At 39.1% G+C, this 20053-nt stretch overlaps 1 protein-coding gene across 11 annotated transcripts in view; it reads left to right on the top strand.

Moving 5' to 3' along the window:
• The window catches only part of DST (dystonin), a 497583-nt gene that overhangs the window by 273370 nt on the left and 204160 nt on the right, over window positions 1–20053 (top strand). For all 11 annotated transcript variants that reach the window (XM_078447031.2, XM_078447029.2, XM_078447030.2 and 8 more), the window contains one exon: window positions 897–989. In XM_078447031.2, the coding sequence (XP_078303157.2) occupies window positions 897–989 (93 nt within the window). The remainder of the gene's footprint in view (window positions 1–896; window positions 990–20053) is intronic.

The raw sequence follows: 20053 nt of genomic DNA, 5'->3' as shown, positions 1-20053 counted from the left end.
GACTTGAATTCAAACTGTGAGATCATGACCTGAGTTGAGATCAAGAGGCAGATGCTTAACCAGCTGAGCTGCCCAGGCATTCCTATTTACCTTATTATTCTTGATTCTAGTGGAAGTTTTCAGAAGGACTGATGGTTGATTATGTTTCCTTGTCTGAAGTGTTTTTGTCAGTGTTTTGTCCAGGAAGTGAGATGTTAGTTATTATTGTGTTTGATTCATGATATTTAATTATTTTTATCCAGGGTATAAATGATAGGTATCATTACTATATTTGTTTACCTGAAAATGCATAATTTGATAGTTAATAAGCTTTAAGTCTAAGTATTATTATTGTTTGTTTTTATTTTTATTTTTATTTTTCATATTTGAGCAGCCTTCCAAATATCCAGTGACTTATATATTTATTTATCTTGGTAACAATTTATGGTAGATAAATGGAAAAAAGATGCTAGTTTTTTTTTTAATTTTTTTCCCACTTTGTGACAGAAGTATGAGAAAGTTGTTAAACTATTTTATGGTTCAGAACAGTATCTTAATGGTTAGAGCAAAATAAAGCTTATTTTCAAGTGATAAAATTGTGTCTAATTTTAAAATCTCAAGTATTTAAGAATTCCCAACTTCAGTAGTATTTTTCAATTGGAAAGTGATTACTTATAATACTTGTTCTAGAAGAAAAACCAGAGTAACGCCCTTTTTTTTTCTTTGTGGTGACTCTATAATTTGCAATCTAAAATGAGTAGAGATAAGGGAGTAAGACAATATTTTGAGGATTTACTGGTATTTAGATCACTCAATTTTTTTCTTTGTGTAATTTAGAATTGATTTTATGTAGGTAAATATAACTTATGTGCTGGTTTGAAAAAGTTTTCTGTATTTCTTCTTTCCATATAACACAGGTGAAATTAGTGAATATTAGAAATGATGACATAACAGATGGAAATCCCAAGTTGACTTTGGGATTAATATGGACAATAATTTTGCACTTTCAGGTAAGCTTAATTTTTCTTAGTTATCATTTCTTTTAGCCTCTCATTGCTGATTTTCAAATGGTTCATATGAAGAATAAATTATGCACTTACATCCTATGGAAGAAAATAAATTTCAGGCTTCTTAAAAAGTACATTTGAATTTTTCCTTTCAAGTAACATACTGCCTGTGAACCTTGCACCCTGTCTCCTGGTATTGATGAGCTTATATATTCTAAGATGCTTGTAATCCTGTTGTGGAAAACTGGCCTCTATGCTCTGGAGCCCAAATATGTATGGTGAAGACAAGAGTTTGGATATAAAGAGGAACAATAGCTTTAAGAGGAACAATAGCTTTGTTACTTTGCTGGGCAAAGAAGACTGCAGCAGGCTCAGGCCCTCAAAATACAAGCCCACCTGCAGGAAGGGGCTCCAGGATTTTATAGGGAAATACAGGATCCAGCTGGTTTCCACAGGAATTGTGTACCTACTACTAGCCAAGTTCATCGTGATTTCTAGGTGGCTCTGGGTTCCTGAAGCAAAAGGCTAAGAAGGGAGGAAGGGAGGGGAGGTTTACGGAAGAGAGGAAAAAGGTTACTTAGTTTAAAATTGAACCTCCCTGAAGCATTAATGCAGCCATTTTGATTTTAACTTCTGCTTTTAAGCGGTTTCAGTCTCAGTGTTGGAAGACACACATTCTTTTTATGGAATGCAGACTCATTTCATTTATTTATTGGATAGTATTACTTGATTTAGATACATAAAAATTTTATGATTCAATCCTTAGAATGGTTTTTATTGGTATTATGGTTTCTCAGCTATGCAAACTCCTTTTTCCTGTTGATAGACACTAGGTATTATGGTTTCTCAGCTATGCAAACTCCTTTTTCCTGTTGATAGACACTAGATGGCAGTATAATTCTCATAACGGTATCTCCTGAATTAGAAGAATCTGTATTTTGTGTAGACCTGTACTTTCTCAAATTGGATTTGAGGAGAGTCAATGCAGATTTGTTAACTATGATTTATATAAAAAATCTGTGCTCGTTGAGGGCTTATTTTGATTTTTTAGTTTTTTTTTTTTCTAAAAAAAAAAAACAAACATCTTTATTTGATTTAAGGTGAATCCTAACTCTGGAACTTGCTTTAGTTTATGAACCATTTTCCTGCTGATGCATATTCTCTGTGCAGCCCAGAGCCTGACCCATAGTAGGCATGTGGCAAGTCATACTGAATGACTGCTGTTCAGTTGGACCTTAAAGGAGGAAGAGGTAGCTTGCCAGCTTCAGGAAGGAGCTGGGGTTTGGAACCAAATCACAGGAGGAATAATACTTATTTCTTAATTTGTGCAAGTTTTATTGGGATTTAATATTTGTAAGGGAATAGTGGGAAATAGTGTACCTGGGGCTCATTTGGGAGCAGGATAAATGTGACAGGTATGGAGAACTATAGGAATTAGAGTCTAGGTAGTCCCAGCACCTGAACAGGCAGGTGAACAAAATTACAGCGGTAGGAAATTGGAGAAGACCCAGGTGACTAGGTGTCACCAGCCCGACTACAGGGTAGCTAATACAGGTGAATGTTCCCACAGTGTGGGGGTATTGCTGTCAGGGTGATCCAGTAGCAGGAACTGGAGGCAAGACCCTAAAGATCTGAGGGTCCCAATTATTAGAGCACTCCTGCCTTAGGGGATTAGGGGACTGAGCACTAAACCACAGCAAGGATTTGGGCACAGAGCCAAGACCTTGTTTCTAGAATTGGGTAAAGGCTAAGTAGAACTGGCTGAAAAGCACATTTCATGTGTAGTTCCTCAGCATTCTCAGTGATCCTTTAATTATTATTATTTTTTAAATTCTTTTAAATGTTTATTTTTGAGGGAGAGAGAGTACAAGCAAGGGAAGAGCAGAGAGAGAGGGAGACACAGAATCTGAAGCAGGCTCTAGGCTCTGAGCTGTCAGCACAGAGCCCAACGCGGGGCTCGAACTCACAAACCGTGAGATCTTGACCTGAGCTGAAGTCGGACACTTAACTGAGCCACCCAGGTGCCCCTGGGGATCCTTTAATTAGTCCTCAGTTGATCAGGTCCCACAACTTTTAGTAGGGTAGAGACTGCAGGAACCCCACATGGGAAGACAAAATGCCTGTTGGAGCAGGGAGCCAATCCCATCATTACCGACACAGTTGGGAAACAGGCTGTGGCTGGAGTTTGAATGTCAGAGAAAGAGCGCTGTGAGGCAGTAGGAAGCCACCCAGACTGTGGTAGGAGGCTAAGTGTCACCATTAACTCTTACTTATGGCAGTTGATTACATTGGGTGCATCACTTAACCCTTCTGAACCTGAAAAATAATGTTTTAGGAAACTAAATCTATCAATTCTACATGAAATAAATTGAAATGAGTAGAGTCTGCAGTTAGGGAGACAAAAGCTAAGAAGCCGAGGTGGTGATCTCAGAGTAGAGTGATAAAGGTCAGGACTCAGATAGGGATGAAAATTGAATCCAAGGGATGGCATTTTGAAAGAAGAAAGGAATGGGCTTAGCAACAGAGCACAGAGAACGAAGGAGAGGGATTAAGGCTGACTCTGAACCGTTGCGCCTGACAGATAAAACAAACAAGAAACCAGTAGATGACTGAGAGAAACAGAGTGATGGTCAGGGGAGAATGAATGACCTCCAGGGTGGGTGTGATGGTGTGGCGGGCGTCCTGTGCATCTGTGCACTGAGCAGTTTGGGAAGTCAGCTACAGGTGACACACTTGGAGTTATCAGTATAAAAGTGTTGGAGAGAGGGATCTCCAGAGGATTTGAGAGAATCCTCTTGAATATGTGAAGAGCTAAGGACAGAAGTTTAGGGAAGGCCCATGATTTGGGATGCAGGAGGAAGAAGTTCCATCTGGGGAAACAGAAAAGGAACATTTGGAGAGATAGATGAAAGCAACAAGAAAATCTAGTATTGCTGAAGCCAGAGGAAGAGAGTTTCAATTATAAAGGAATGATGAGCAGTATGAAATAAGAAAATGAAGACTAAGCCATAGTTTTGTCTAGAAGGAAGACTTTGGAGACCTTGGAGAAAACATTCCCAAGCAACTGGGAGCAGAAACCAGAAAATGTCAGACCAAAATGTGAGAAAATGGTTGGGAATTAGAATCAGTCTATATAGAACCTTAAGTTTGAAGAGATATAAAGCAAAATGTCATTCAAAAAAGAATTATATACTGGGGAGCCTGGGTGGCTCAGTTGGTTAAGCGTCCAACTCGATTTCGGCTCAGGTCATGATCTCATGGTTTGTGGGTTCGAGCCCTGCATTGGACTCTGCGCTGACAGCACAGAGCCTGCTTGGGATTCCCTCTCTCCCCGTCTCTCTGCCCCTCCCTTGCTTGTGCTCCCACATGCTCACTCTCTGTCTCTCTCTCAAAAATAAATAAACTTTTTAAAAAAGAATTCTGTATTAAGAAACTCTGCGTTTTGTCATTGGGAGAAAAAGGAAGACCAGCCACAGAAGTACTTCTAATATAATCCTAATGGTCCTGTGGCATGTATTATGAGTTCCAGTGTATTTTAGGACCTGAACTACAGCATATTAAATTAAATTATCACCAATATTTAAAAATTAGACCCAGATCTGTTTAAAGTGGAATGCAACAATGTTTTGGTAAAATAAAAATATTTCTTCTTATTTGAATGAAAGAACTTTTCATAGTACTTTGATAATTTAAGATTAGAATGATTCTCTGATTATGCCAAGATAAAAGGCTATTTACAGCAGTGGTGATCATCCTCACTCCAAGTGAGTTTTGGTTGTTTTTGTTTGTTTGTTTTGTCTCTATACTTTGCATAAATAAGGGAAGTAACTTTAAAAGATCAATTAGTTATTAAAAATATATTTATTACCAGTATCACAAGTTGAATCTCTTTTCCAGTCAGGCTGTCTGAAGATAAGCATTATCAACACAGTAATCCTCTATCAATAGTTACCATATGCTAGATTCAGAGATACTAAGATAATGAAGTATGTTGTTCTATCTGTTGGGACAATGTTCATAAATCTATTGGTGATGAGTCCAATGCAATATAAATAAAAATGAGGATGCAGAGGAGGGAGTGTTGTGGTAGGATCAGCAAGGTGTTAGAGAGTAAGGGAAATTTTTACTGATATTAGAGCTAGACTTTGCAGGACGAATGCTAGCTTCCAGGCAGAGACTAAAGTTGGGCCATTTCTGGGAGAGGGGGCAGTTGCTCAGACTGGCAGGGCTAGAAGGAATGGCGGATGGGATGCACATCACTGGTTAGTTGTGCCTTTATCTTGCCAGTACAGACTCTAGCCATTATACTTTTAAATTCTCGTGAATAATGTTCCATTGCCAATGAAGACATTGAAAATCAAATTAAAAATAAACCCACATCTGAGCCTTTATTTTTGCCGGTTTTACTCCTAGGATACTCAGTTTTGCCATTGGAGATTGTTTCATTATCTCTTTGAATCATTAAGGAAAGCCTCATCACACAGGCCTATTGACAAGTATCAGCAACATTGCTAGCTTGACTATTTAATTGGATATTCTTATTTAGAAAAGTATAATGAGTTCCATCTTCTGATCAGTCTACCTAGAGAATGGCAATTATTTTTTTTTTCTAATGAGTCAAATGATAATCTGCTTACGTGTAAGTCCAGTCATGCCATACTAATTTTCTTTTTACCACATCTGTGACTCAGTTTTAGAAATATGCACACCTTAGATAATCAGGCTCCATACTGATTTACTATTTTTACAGCAAGACCCTAGTAAAATTGCATAATATTTAACTAGGGTACAATTACAAAAGTTATATATGAAGTTTAACTGCCTTCCTTCATGTAAAAGAAACACATTCATGTGTTTCTTTTGGCTAAGCATTTTATGCTTTAAATCATAAAATTTATCAATTTGCTTATGTGAAAATACTAATGATCACATAAGGAAAATGGCTTGGAAATTGGTGTCATATGAAAATGTGAAAAATATTAGAAACTATTTTATAAGATTTTAGAAATGATTTTAATTGATATTTTTAGGAATTTAGCATTTATTATCTCTCCTTCAGCTATTGAATCATCCTGTTGGGTTTTTTTTAATGGCTGATGTTTTTAAAAAGTCTGAGTATAATTTACATAGATTTTTGAGCCTTTTTTTTTTTTTTGGCAAGTACCAAAATTAGTTGTTTTTTCTTAAGAAAAAAATTATATGGTAGAGACTCTCTGAAACTAAATTTGAAAGACATTTTGTTAAATTACTCCTGTATTTGCTTTTTGCTTGCTCTCAGATTTGTTGAACCACCAGTAGTTTCAAAGGTTAATGCAAACTTTGGTAGCGTAACTGCATTTCTGAAAATCGAAAGTTAGAGTGAGGGTCAGAGTCTTCTCGTGTGATAAAGCTGAGGTTTGCCTTGAAAGCTCAGCAGCGTTGTAATTTTACCGTGAACACTAATGTTTGTCTAAAAGGATTGGTGGCCAGAAATAAGCCACGGTGTCTAATGAGACACAGGGACCCAGCTGGGCAAGATGCCATGGCATTTCTTGCGTGTGTTTTTCTCATAAGCAAAATGGCTTCATGCTGAAGAGGATGGTCACAAAGTCTGAGGAATTAGAGGTCAGAGTGGGACTTTCAGACTTAATGCGGAAGATCTAGGTAAGCCCTGGATTTTGAAATGAGTGAATCTGTGGAACTGTGATTTCCTGCAAATCAAATGGGGAATGTCTGCAGATGTGTAAGAGCTGAGAAAGAAGAACAGTATTTAGATCCTGCCAAAACTCCTTTGAGCCCTGAAAAATACTCTCCCAGAAGAAAATATTTCAGGAGAAAACCGGTCAAGACAACTGTAGGTGACACAGACTCAGTAGAGCCAAGCCAGGACAATGAAGACAAGAGGGAGAGCAGCGTTCAGCTCTCAAGAGAACAGCCTGCTTTTTCACTCAGGGGACTGGCGCGGGAGGGATCTGCCGCCCCAAACCTCACACCGGAAAGTGGTATTCGGCAAGAGGGGACAGAAGTTGTAGTTGATGCTAAGAAACAGAAACTTGTGCCGAGTACTGTGAGCATTCGGTCTTACCATGTGGACACCTCTCCTGCTGATGACAGTGAAACAGAAGTAAAAGTTAGTGATCTGGACGAAAGGATTCCAGAAAAGAACAGCACTCCATATTGTGCAAAGAGGAAGGAACATTTAGATGCTGTCAACAGGAGAGAAATAACATTCCAAAGGAAAACTGATGTTTTCTCTTTACGAAAGGCAGCCAGCTTAAGTTCCATTCACTATGGTACAGAGAGATCTTCTGAAAAAAGTGGGCTTTCTGAAGACCCATCAAAAAATTATAGCAGTGTTCAAGAAAAGCATAACACTGAGAGATTCTGCCCTCGTGAAATAAACAATTTTCACTTTGAAAAAAAGAGATGTCATTCCCTCTGTACTATTAGGTTCTCTGCTTCCAAGGGCACAGATGGAAATGAGGTAAGTGAAACGCAGAGTCTGAGTTGCAGGTGTAAATAAGTACTCCTGGTGCTTATAATCCGAGGGAGGTTCTGTAATTTGTTCTAAATTATTTTTATATTAGCTTGTGTGGAAGTTGGAGAGTTCTTGGTGCATTTTATTGCCTGTAATCTTAGGTTTGGTTATTGTGATTTTTATTTTCTGTGATTTCCACATTCTTTGATCACACTTTAAACCCCTATACATTTTTGTTGTCGTCGGAAGACTTTAAAAAGCTTCATTGAAAGAGAATGCACATCTTCTGAAGTTCTCTAGTTCACATCTCTTGACTTTTCCTGTGGAATAGCTTTTGGAAACTTGTAGGCACAATTGAATCAGAAAATAGTCATGAGAAGACAATAGCCTCATGACAAATGTAGACAGAATACAATACAGTTACCGGTCAGTGCTGGCTTGCTAATTGAGAAGTTTGGAAAAGTCAGTTCTAGTTCTCTATTGGTTTTCATGCATAGGAACACTCATATACTTGCTTTAAGTTTGTGTGTGTGTGTGTGTGTGTGTGTGTGTGTTGGGATGGGTAGCACGGAGGAAATCACCCAAATCTTTTGTCTCTTTGTTACATGAGTTGTTCCTCAGCCCCCATCTAAAATCAGAAATCATTTGGGCAGCATGTCATAGGAATTTCAGTATGACACCATCTGGCAGGAAGTTGAGATCTTTATTCCTAACACTGATACTTAGCTTCAGATGAGTTATTTCTCTGGGGTTTTCACTTGTCTTTAAAATGTAAACATAAGCGCAAAATGTATATTTACTTACATTTAAATGTAAGTAAAATTTATTTACTTGCTTGAGACATGTGTTACCCAAACAGCCTCTACATGTTACTAATTGGAATTTGATGGCTTTTTCTTTAAGCTACTTCTAACTTTGTCTTTTTACACAAACTCCGGACATAAATGGGGTATGTGATGATAAACAGTCTTGGCAAGGTCAGCAGAGATCATTTGCACAGTGATAGAATCAAGTTTTATGAGGGTCAGTGTGCATGATCATTTTGGGCCTTAGCTGCTGAATTCGCTGAAGATGTTTTTGTTTATATACATCACCACACCTTGCCAATATTATGTCATCCCTTAATATTTACAGTTTTCAGTGGTTACATTTAGAAAAGAAAGCATATAGTCCATGTCAGCGCAAAAAGAAACGACTTAGCTGTTTGGTGTTTACTAATGCAACCTCTTGCTTTGCTTCATGTTTTCCAGGTGTTTTTTTGTATAATTTGGCTTCTTGTAAGCCTTAACATTTTTTCAATATTGGAAATTCTTAAAATCAAAGTCTGTTTCCTAAGTGCTACACAGACCTTCTTTTTCCCCCCTTGTATTATCCTCATGCCAAGGATTTTACCTTTCTAATTGGAATATTTTTGAAGATTTTTGAAACGTCAATGGTAAATATATGTGAAAAGAAGGTGCAAACCTGCCAGTTAGATTTGTTAAATAATTGTGATGTGGAAGTACTTACCAAAGCGTTACATCTTTTGGGGTCAAAACTGAATGGGATAGTCATTGTCTGAGGAGTTTGTTGTCTTATTTTCCTGCAGTCCAGAAAAAGACTCTTCATTCTGAGGCTTACAGTGTCAGAACCGACAGCTTAGGTAACTTCTCTTAGGACATTCTTCCTGTCACCTTTTGAGGTGTTTGATTCTGTTTGCTTAATTATCTTGGTTAGAACTATTTATCTTGCATTGGACTCTACTTTTTTTTTTTTTTTTAATCTTTTTTAATCTTTATTTATTTTTGAGAGAGACAGAGACAGAGTGCGAGCAGGGAAGGAACAGAGAGAGAGGGAGACACGGAATCCAAAGCATGCTCCAGGCTCTGAGCTGTCAGCACAGAGCCTGACATGGGGCTTGAACTCACGAACTGTGAGATCACGACCTGAGCTGGAGTCAGCCGCTCAACCAACTGAGCCACCCAGGCGCCCAGACTCTACTTTTTTTGTTGGAGAATCAAATGCAAATGAGAGCCCTCAACCCCTTTATTAGCATTACAGCTCAGAAATGACTGGTTAGCTAGCATTCCTTTTATTTAATCCTTCAGGATCTTTTTCATATCTTCCCTATTGATTCCACTCTTTCTCTTGGTCATTTGTCTGCAGGATTGAGGTTGATGACTTTTAAGTTAGCTTCCAAGTAGAATAGTGTGCGGTTCTCTGAACTTTTATTAAACTTCGACTTAGTGCAGGCCTCTGACTTTAACTTCCCTGGTCCTATGAAATTTTTCATTCTTAGTATAGGTGACCGGCCTACCTCCCCTTTAAATCCTTGCCATCCTATGCTGACCTAGAATGCTCCTCCAGGCGCAGGGGTTCTGTGGAGGTGGCTCAGCCAGCCGCTGCTTGAGTGCCTACCAAATAAAATCTCAGTCATGTTACATCTTGCCTCCGATCAGGAGTTGAAAATAAAAAAAAGGAGTATCTTAGATTTGTGTATTGCTTTGGAATTAGAAAAAGGATTTTAGAAACATTGTGGCTTTTGATTATCCTGACAACTGTATGAATAGGCAAAATTGACAGTTCTTCTTTTATAGAATGAAGAATTCAAAATTAAGGTTAAATAATGTCCTTAAAGGCGGCACAGTAAATGGCAGTAGCTGAGTTGAGCTGCTCAGCAACCTACTTAGATTAATTGTCAAAGTGCTGAAGGATATTGCTGTGAGGTCAGAGCAGGGGTTGATGTTTATAGGAGTTGATGTTCATCTGTGAAGGATGAGTGTTATAAACAGTGGTGGAAAAGGCAGATCATGTTTGGGAACAGGGAGGAATGAGCTCATTGCAGTCACCTTCTTCAGGGATTTATTTGTCTAAGACTTACATGCTTCCTGTACCTTGTGACAAGGTCTCCTACCTTTATCCTTGAGCTTTTCCCACAAAGCTTTCTTATTTCTCTAGTTTCACAAATCCCACCTCTTTCTAGTCTTGTTACATTGATCTCAGCAAAGATGGCAGTCTTCTCTGTTTATAGGCCATTGAATCTCTAACTGACCACATGTAAGTGTCACCTGAGGGCCTGGGGGCACCTGGGTGGCTTAGTCCATTTAGCATCCAACTTCAGCTCAGGTCATGATCTTGTGGTTTGTGGGTTCAAGCCTTGCATCAGGCTCTGTGCTGACAGTTTGGAGCCTGCTTCAGATTCTGTGTCTCCCTCTGTCTCTGCCCCTCCCCTGCTCACACACTCTCTCTCTCTCAAAAATAAATAAAATGTTGGGGCACCTGGGTGGCTCAGTCGGTTAAGCATCCGACTTCAGCTCAGGGCACGATCTCACAGTCCGTGAGTTCGAGCCCCGCATCGGGCTCTGGGCTGATGGCTCAGAGCCTGGAGCCTGCTTCCGATTCTGTGTCTCCTTCTCTCTCTGCCCCTCCCCCATTCATGCTCTGTCTCTCTCTGTCTCAAAAATAAATAAAAACGTTAAAAAAAATTTAAAAAAATAAATAAAATGTTAAAAAAATTGAAAAAACAAACAGGTGCCTGGATGTCACCCCTGTGATTCTAATGTAATAGATAAGGGTACAGCTCCACAGATGATTCTAATGCCCAAGACTATGGATAGGAAGGTCCCTATGCTTCTTATTTCTACAGCAGTGCTTCTCCAAGTGTAACTCCAGGGTCCTTGCAGTAGAATAATCTGGAATGTTTATGGGAAGCACCTTATCTCTGAGTTAACTTGATCAGAGTATCTTTTAGTGGAGCATTAGACACATGCTTCTTAAAAGCATGTTTCCGGGTGCCTGGGTGGCTCAGTCGGCTAAGTGTCCAACTTCAGCTCAGGTCATGACCTCGTGGCTTGTGAGTTCAAGCCCCACGTCGAACCCTGTGCTGACGGCACAGAGCCTGGATCCTGCTTCGGATTCTGTGTCTCCCTCTCTTGCTCTACCCCTCTCCTGCTCAAGCTCTGTTTTTCTATCTCTCAAAAGTAAATAAATGTTAAAAAATATTAAAAAAAAGCATGTTTCTTAAAAATGCTAAATTTTGGGAACCAGCATCACCCTAGCTTAGCATTTGCATCTTGTTCTCTTCTCAATGTAGTTTTGCTTTTTTCTTTTCTTTTCTTTTCCTTTGTTGTAATATTTACTTATTTTTGGGAGAGTATTAGTGGGGGAGGGCCAGAGAAAGGGGGACAGAGGATCCGAAGCAGGCACTGTGCTGACAGGCTGACAGCAGTGAGTCCGATATGGGGCTCAAACTCATGAACTGCCAGATCATGACTTGAGCTGAAGTCGGATGATTAATTGACTGAGCCACCCAGGTGCCCCTCAATGTAGGTTTTCTGATAAGCAGTGCAGATTTTGGGCCCAGGAGGCAGGAGGTCTGAGTTCTAGTCAGCCTTTGCCCCAGAGAGCTGTACAACTTAGACTTTTTAAATTTCTTTAAGCTCAGTTTCATTTCCTAGAAGAGGAGAATATTGGACTAAATCATGAAACTGCTATTAATAATAATGGTATTTGTTGAGTCCTACTATATGCCAGACACTCCACTGTTGTGATATTTAATCTTCAGAGCAAGCCTATGGAATGGTTCTATTTTTAGCTCCATTTTACAGAGGAGGAAACTGAGCCTTAGGAAAGGTAAATAACTTGCTTAGGTCACTCAACCAGTAAGTGGAAGAGCTTGACCTACATATTTTTACCAAGCTGAACTCTTAACCTGATACAAGTTACCTACCTTTTCCCGTATACCTCTCTTTCACTTTTAAATATCTATGAATTCATGTATGTAACTGCGTACCTTTTTGTTTGTTTACTGTTTTCACCCTTTCCTCCATCTCTCTCTTCTTTTATTTCTCTGTCAAGCACTTATTATGTCCCCGTTATATGTTGAACCAAAACGAGGCACTTTGAGAGTAATAAAACATAGCTCTTTTCTGCGTGGAGTATATCCCATTGTTTGTGTAGAACAAATGACAGGGACCATGACTGTAAACTTAGTTACCTGGAAGTTAGGCCTCTGGGATGGTAATCATGAAGAACTTTAACTTCCCACCATACTGCGTAGCCACATATTAACTAATGAAAGCCAAACTCTTCCTATGTTCCTTTTCATCTTTTGGTGAATTGCCAGCGTATAGTTCAGTAACCAAGGAAAGAAGCCGAGGAGAGAGGATGAGAAATAAGGAGTGTGGATATTGTACAAATTATATTATCAGTCTCTAAATAATGAAGAGTTTAATTTTTAATTAACTTTCGTATTTTAAAACTTAAAAAAATTGAGAACCACCTCAAAATGTTAGAAGAATATATTAATGTTCAAACTTGCTGAAATATAATTATTTGATATTATTTTCTTTGGCCAAGTCTTTTATGAATCTTAGACTCTAGAATTCTTTATTAGAATTCAAGCACTAGGATAAAATCTAAATGCTTTTCCTTTTATATGATAGCTTTGGTCTACTAATTTTGAAAACAAAGGTAATTTGGTTTACAGTTGACTAACTCATTCCTTTCTGAACTATTTCATCTTTTAAAATGAGAAGGCATTTATTAATTTTTAAAAATGTTTACCATTGTTAGTTGTTTTGGATTTCATAACTAGTTTCTGAAAATTTAGTTATGAAATAGTTGCATGGAATTTGGGTCTTTTTCAGTATTACAATGCTTTGATCTTTTCAGTTAAATGAAGGATGTGCAAAAATTTAAAGCCTTTGCTGTACAAGGAGAATAGTTATATTTTCCCCCTTATTTGATTAAGAAATAAATGAGCATTTCCTAAATTTAAAGCATTAGTACTTGAACTTTATCAACTTTTTGCTTTTGTCCTTTATTTAACTCTTCCTTTTAGGGAGACCGTTATAGCCAGATAGAATTTTCAAAATATTTGTGCCATCTTTGCTGTTAAAAATATTTTGTGGAGCATTTTCACACATTTTTGAAACTTGGAAGCACTGACTAAAAATGTGTTGATTACATTTGTTTCTGCCAAAATAGTTAAAACATCTTTGAAGAGGTTGTCTTTGGAAGCAAACATCTTGGCTTGCAAATATTTGCCTGTGTTGACAAACTCAATATGGGATTTGCTTTTGTCTGACTACATTGTCGAGTAGTGCGAATCAAAGAGTTTATGCAATAGTCCTCACCTGGTGCACAGTTACCTCTGCTCACTGGGGGCAGGTGCTGTTCTGAACCCTGTGTGTGTGTTGTTTTAGGCTCTCAACATCTCCATGAGGAGATACTTTACATGGGAAGAAACTGAGGCCCAGAAAGGCCACAGGGCTAGTATGTGGTGGGGTCCGGAATTGAACACAGGTCACAACCTTCCACGGCTCTGTGCCAGTCTTCCTCTCATTGTTACATTTTACTCGTGAAACAATTATGTTAAGAAATTCTGGAGGTAGAAGAATTTTGAGGTCCATTTTTTCCAACGTGCAGCTTTCATTCTTCTTCATACCAGAACTCTCTCAAATAGAATATAACCTCTTTTATTTTAACAAATATATGAAGGAATTGAATTTCCTTTGATACCACTCTTGTGTCCAACCCTCTGAAACCAATAGTTGTTTTGTGTTGTGCAAGGAAGAACATTTGATTAGCTATCATTTCTATATTTACTGTGTCTGTTAAATCAGTTTTTGCTTTTATAAAATGAGATGGTTCACTGGTAGGCACAGCTCTTTCTGGAATGTTTTAAGGAGTCAGTACAGATTTGGGGTGGCAGAGGAAAGCGAACTTATGAAATCTTGAATCAGAAGACTAAAATTTAACCCAGTCTTACTTTCCCCATCTGTGAAACAGGGTGGTGTGTTTTGAGCATTAAATGAGGTAATATATGTGAAAAGGATTTACTTAACTTCTGGTTAAGTACTTGATAACTTCTATCTTGTTAGTGTCTTCTGCTGCTGTGGAAAAGAGGAAACATCTTGTAACCATCTGCTGAGTAGAAAAGCTGTATGTTTTCCAAATTTGTAACAGGGCATTTCTTTCGTTCCTATGGACATGAGGCGTTATGCATAAGCAGAGTAGGCTGCCTCCTTCTGTCTCCCCAACTCTACTCATCCTCTCACTATATTTTAAGCAAATATTTACTGAATACCTATCATTTGTCAGACAGTATATTCATCTAACTCTATAATTAGTTAAAAATTTTGTCAACCTGTCGAAATAGAAATAACCCCTGGGATGAGCCAATTCTTGGAGCTCATATTGGTTATGGACACCTTAGTACATGTACATTTCAGAGACATTATTGTTAGTAGTTCTGGTATGAGAGTAGAAGAGAGCATGATGCCAGGGGGAAATCTACCATTCTGTGGGGGAAGTGCTGTCATTTAAGGTGTTGTGTTTAGTGAGGAAAATTGCTGTGAACCCTGACCTTCAGTTTATGTCAGAGATCCAAGGGTATAGCTTCCTCTGAAAATGTGTAGAATTTTATGTGTCAGCTACTTTGCCAGGATAGAGACTGAGAAGCTCCGGTGAAAAGGGTCTTGACTTCAGGGGTTAAGGCAAAGGTAGAGGGTGCTCTTTCGTGACCTATGTGTGGACAGCCATTTTCCCAGCAGAAGGCACACTGAAAGGAAGCACCCACTGTGGCTACTGACCCAGAGAGTTGTAAGGATAGATTTCTTTTGTAAATGTGAAGGAGAAACTTCTTGCAGATTCTAAATTGGAATTTAGAAGACCCAAGTCCACACCCTAGGCCCTCTACTAGCATGGGAGATGCTGGTCAAGTCACTTCACTTCTTGTAGCCTCAGCTTGCTCACAAGTGAAACAAGGGAATCCTCCAAGTGCCTTTGGGTACTTTCAGCTTGAGTTCCCCTGATTCCTTAATCCTTAAGTATAGTTATAGCTTTCTCTAAGCTAAATATCTTAGTTCTTTTTACTTCAGAGATGTTGCCTTTCCCATGTTACACATAACTTATTTAAGTAGTAAATTTGATTAAGCTTTTTAATCTTTTCAACAAATTGTAGTTATTAAAAAAATAAAAAAATAAACGTTGCATGATTTGCCTTGTATAGAAGAATGAAATACATGCATTTTTTTTTAAAGTGAATCTTTTAGGGAGTATCCGACTCAGCTTTGCAGTTTGGCTGTTCTTGTGTTCTTAGTGCATGCCAGAACCATGACAACATCTGTAAAAATAGGGTGTTCCTATCTCCCAGTTGTCTGGTGGCATTGACTTTGCTCAGAAGACTTTCACATATATGGCCTCAGCTGACCAGCACAGTGAGGCTGTTGCAATTCAGTTAGCAGTAAGTGGGTCATCTAGTAATAAGCTGTGAATAAAATCAGAGTGTGCTATGAGATGGGTTATGTTGGCTTGTTTTCTTTTATTGGAAAGGCATTTTGAGGTAGTCTGTTGTGTCAAGTTTATGGAATTGTTTTAGAAAAATGATTTAGATGAAGCTCAGTTTCACTGCTTAATGTTGGGTTCTCACTGAGTAGTCTCTGGGCTTGAGCTTGCTGCTAGGTACTTTTGTGCAGTAGTCAGGGCATTCTATTATTATTGGAAAGTGAGCTTAATTGGAAACGTTTTACTTTTCTAAAATGACAAGTCTTACATGACATGACAGGTTAAAACTCACTCATCTCAAATGAAAACATGAAACATGTTTCTGATCTTGCATTATATATTCCCTCCCTCCACTTATTCAGCAGATATTGAGCACCTAATCTGTGTCATGTTAGGCAGAGTATGAGGAGAATGTTCCAAGGGGAGTAGTAGCTTGAACAGAGGACCCTAGGAGAGAGGGAGCATGTGGTTCACATGGTTCGAAGTTCAGATGGTTCGATCATAGAATAGGGAGGAGATGGCTTGAGTCTAGAGAGAGCAGCCAGGGGCGCCTGGGTGGCTCAGTCCATTGGGTGTCCGACTTCGGCTGAGGTCGTGATCTCACAGTTTGTGGGTTCGAGCCCCGCATCGGGCCCTGTGCTGACAGCTCAGAGCCTGGAGCCTGCTTCGGATTCTGTGTCTCCCTCTCTCTCTCTGCCCCCCCCCCCCCCCCCCCCCGCACTCTGTCCCTATCTCTCAAAAGTGAATAAACGTTAAAAAAATTTTTTTAGAGAGAGCAGCCAAAACTGAACTGGAATACTGTGGCTGTGGAGTCAGGAACAACCTGAAATGGCATTTGAAAGTAAGCCAAGACTTGGTGCAATGAGACTAGTTAGGAGACTATTACTAATCCAGACACTGAGGCTTAGTTCCAGAAGGAGGTGGAAGCTCGCTTGAGTCCAATATTATTCCAGGTGTCTCATGACTGTGTCTTAAAGGATGTCCTTAGTATTGACATTGGAGACTAGAGGTGGTGGTCCAGACCAAGGATAGTAATTATTGCCACTCGATAGTTTGTAGTAGGAAAAGAGAGAAAACAGGGAATATAAGACCCTCCTCTCCCCTAGAAACAGTCTTGGGACAGCTAATATATCCATGTTACTGATGCTCGTGTCTTCCTTAGGGATGTGGGAAGCTAGCAGATGCATGAGTTTGAGTGGCACAATGAGTCAACACCCATGGGGAGGTTTCAGGAGCATTGGAGCAACTCATGCTTTTATGTTTTGAGAATTCCAACACTGGATTCTTTGGTTCCATTTGCAGAAGCAAACAGTCCATTTGTTGTTGGGTGTGTATTGTGTCTCTGAGCTGTTTGGTGAGACTGTGGTTCACATTTCCTGATGGTGCTCTATGAGGCATTTGGTCAGATGTGCACTATGAAACAAAGCTCATCCCTGAGCAGGCACATGCCTGGTTCTACCGCAGTTAGAACTGTGTGAATTTGGGTCAGGCTTTCTTTCTTGTGTTTGAATAATGTCTGCACCCTTTCCCCCTCCCCTGCCCAGAGACTTCTCCTAAAGCCCCTTGGACCTTCTTTTACTTCCATTTATTAATGTTTCAATCATTGTATGTTGTCTCAGCTCTGCCAAGAGGAAGAAGGGAAATTATGTAGTAAAATCTTAGTGTTGAGTGTAAGGGTAGAGGTGATGTGGGAATAAGAGATGTGAATGTAGGAAAAAGTATGAGGGTTTTTGTTTTGTTGGTAGCATTTTTTTTAGGCTGAGCTTTTTGGTTTTTTAATTGCAGTTTTTGATCTTATATGGAGTGAAAAGAAAAAAAAAACCAGATATGGTGACTTCTTTATTCTCAAGACTCAGGATCCTGAACTATGAAAATGACTTCATATACTTGGTATCTGGATTCTTTTTTAATGCCCTAAATGGTTTAAAATAATTTTGCTAAAATATATAGCCAGCAGGCATATTTTTAATTCAAATGGGTTTCGGGACTTCCTATCCAAATGGTTAGATTTTTCTGAGATTTACCAGTAGGAACAATACTTTTAGAATCCACATTTGGAGAACCCACTGTCTAATAACATGACCATGCCATTTTTGAGAATGCCTTATGTTGTGTATTTTTAAAGCTTGGAACTGTTCTCTGTAAACCAGCTTTTGTCAGGACTCTGGAAAATACTTGCTTTTCACATAAAAACCTTGTAGATTTCCAAATTTCAGTTTGGACTGTCCTCTTGGAAGAGGAATACACATAAATAGAGTGGTTGTAGAAGGCCAATTACCCTTTCTTGCTCTGGCCGTGTCACGGCACAACCACATTCTTGACTTTATGGGAAGGAAATAACATTTCCTCTGTAATTCAAGTGAAAACTACTTACTGAAATTTCACATTTAAAGCAGATAAGCCAGAAAAAAAGTCAGTGAAGTTGCTTAGTTGAAAAATTAAGGAAAATAAGCAGAAAGAATTATTTTGATTATAGGTAAAGTGGAAAGCCAGACCAAAACTTGACAGTTCATACAAACTTCAGATTTCCAGTAGTGAGACTCAGTTCTAGAAGAAGGTGGAAGCTTTGCTGAACCCCATACCATTCTAGACTTATCATAATTTTGTTTTAAAAGATACTGCAAGATTGACATTGGCATTCACTTGGACTTGGAATATAAAGACATTTTAATTCAAACATGTCAACCTCCTCCCATCATACTCTTCCTTGAACTTGGAGAATACTAGATTTAGGTTATTTTTACACAGTGCCAAAATAAGTTTTTTGGAAAATGTTGCCAAATATGTCATTTTTACTGTGTAGATAGTAAGCAAAAACCTACAAAAAATGGTTGAGTGACATTTTTATGGGTGCATCAGTTTTTTTGCTTGGAGTTTGCACAGTGTAGGTAATAATGCCTCTCCTTCCTGTGTGGGACCTTGAAGTATATGCTAAAGCAGAAGTGATCAAGGGTATCCTGGTTGCCTGAATGAAATAGTTTAAATTCCAGAGGTTCCTAACTCAATCACAAAGATATATGCTCATGGGCATTTACTGTCTATTATGTGCCAAGCAGTGACAGAGTTAAGACAGTGTAATGCTAAAATGAATAAGACATTGTCATTTTGTGTACGTTTGCTCACATATTAGAGGGACAGAAGATATATCAACAGATGATAATTATACACAACACGTGTTATTACAGTAGTGTGTGTATGCGCCGCTGTGGAAGCAGAGAGGATAGTGGGACATCTCTCACAGACCCTGGAGTTGAATCAGCTGGGGCTTCTTCAAAGAGATGGATGAGTGAAGGGGTTGAGTGGGATGGCAGCTGGTGAGGGCATTCTGTAGGTAGGTAGTAGCATATATAAATGCATAGTGTCCTGTGGAAATGTATTGTTCTTGAAGGAACAAGAAGTGGTTCAGTGGGGCTGGAGTATGAGGAATTTTGGGGGGTGTGTGTTGAAGGGGAGGGAGGAGAGAAGAGGCTGCATAGGACTGTGTGACCAATTGAAGATAGGTACAGATGGAGATAAAGGCATCGAGGATGAATTCAGTGTTTTTGATTTCGGAGCAACTGGGTAAATGATGGGGCCATCCTCTGAGCTACAGATACAGAAGGAAGAGTGAGATGGAGAAAGAGAAATTCAGCTTTCTCTATAGTGGGTTTGAAGAGGTTGTGAGATAAAGCACAGTGAAGCCAGGTAGATGCAAGTTCAGGTGTTACTTCTACCTGTTAGTAGTTTGTGTGCACTTGAGCAAGTCACATAACCACTTTGTGCTTCATTATCATTTGTAAAATGAGATTGTATCTAATGATGATGAGATGATACTTGGGAAGTGCTTCAACACACGGGCTCACTGAAGTGCTCAATATATGATTGGTTTTACTATTTTGACAGAAGTGTTCATTAGGGAGTTAGAATTTATGGCTCTTATGTTCAGGGGTAAGTTTTGGGAGCAACATGGGGATCCCAGAGTCATTGGTATGAGGGGGGAAGTTGAAACCATTGTAGAAGGTGAGATTGTACAGGAGGCGTGAGAAGAAGCGGGGGTGCTGAGGACTGAGCCTGGGGAATAGCACTAAAGGAAGGGTAGCAGTGGAGCCTCTCCTGCAAACTGACAACGAATGGCCAAGGATGCAGGAAGAAAACCAGGAAGGAGTGACATCAGGAAAGTCAGGGAAGAAGACTGCCAGTGACAGATGCCTCAGACAGATCAGGAGTGGAGAATGGACAGATTGGAAAGCAACCCTTGAACTCTTCTCTGTGATGTTTTTCTGTCATTAAATTGCAGGCTCCATGAGGGTGGTTGTATGACCAACTCCTCGTAGTGGTACTAGCAGACATTTGTGAGTGCTTA

This window comes from Panthera onca, chromosome B2 (assembly GCF_046562875.1).
Source record: "Panthera onca isolate mPanOnc1 chromosome B2, mPanOnc1 haplotype 2, whole genome shotgun sequence".
Taxonomy (NCBI): domain Eukaryota; kingdom Metazoa; phylum Chordata; class Mammalia; order Carnivora; family Felidae; genus Panthera; species Panthera onca.
This window is presented reverse-complemented; position numbering and strand designations above follow the sequence as displayed.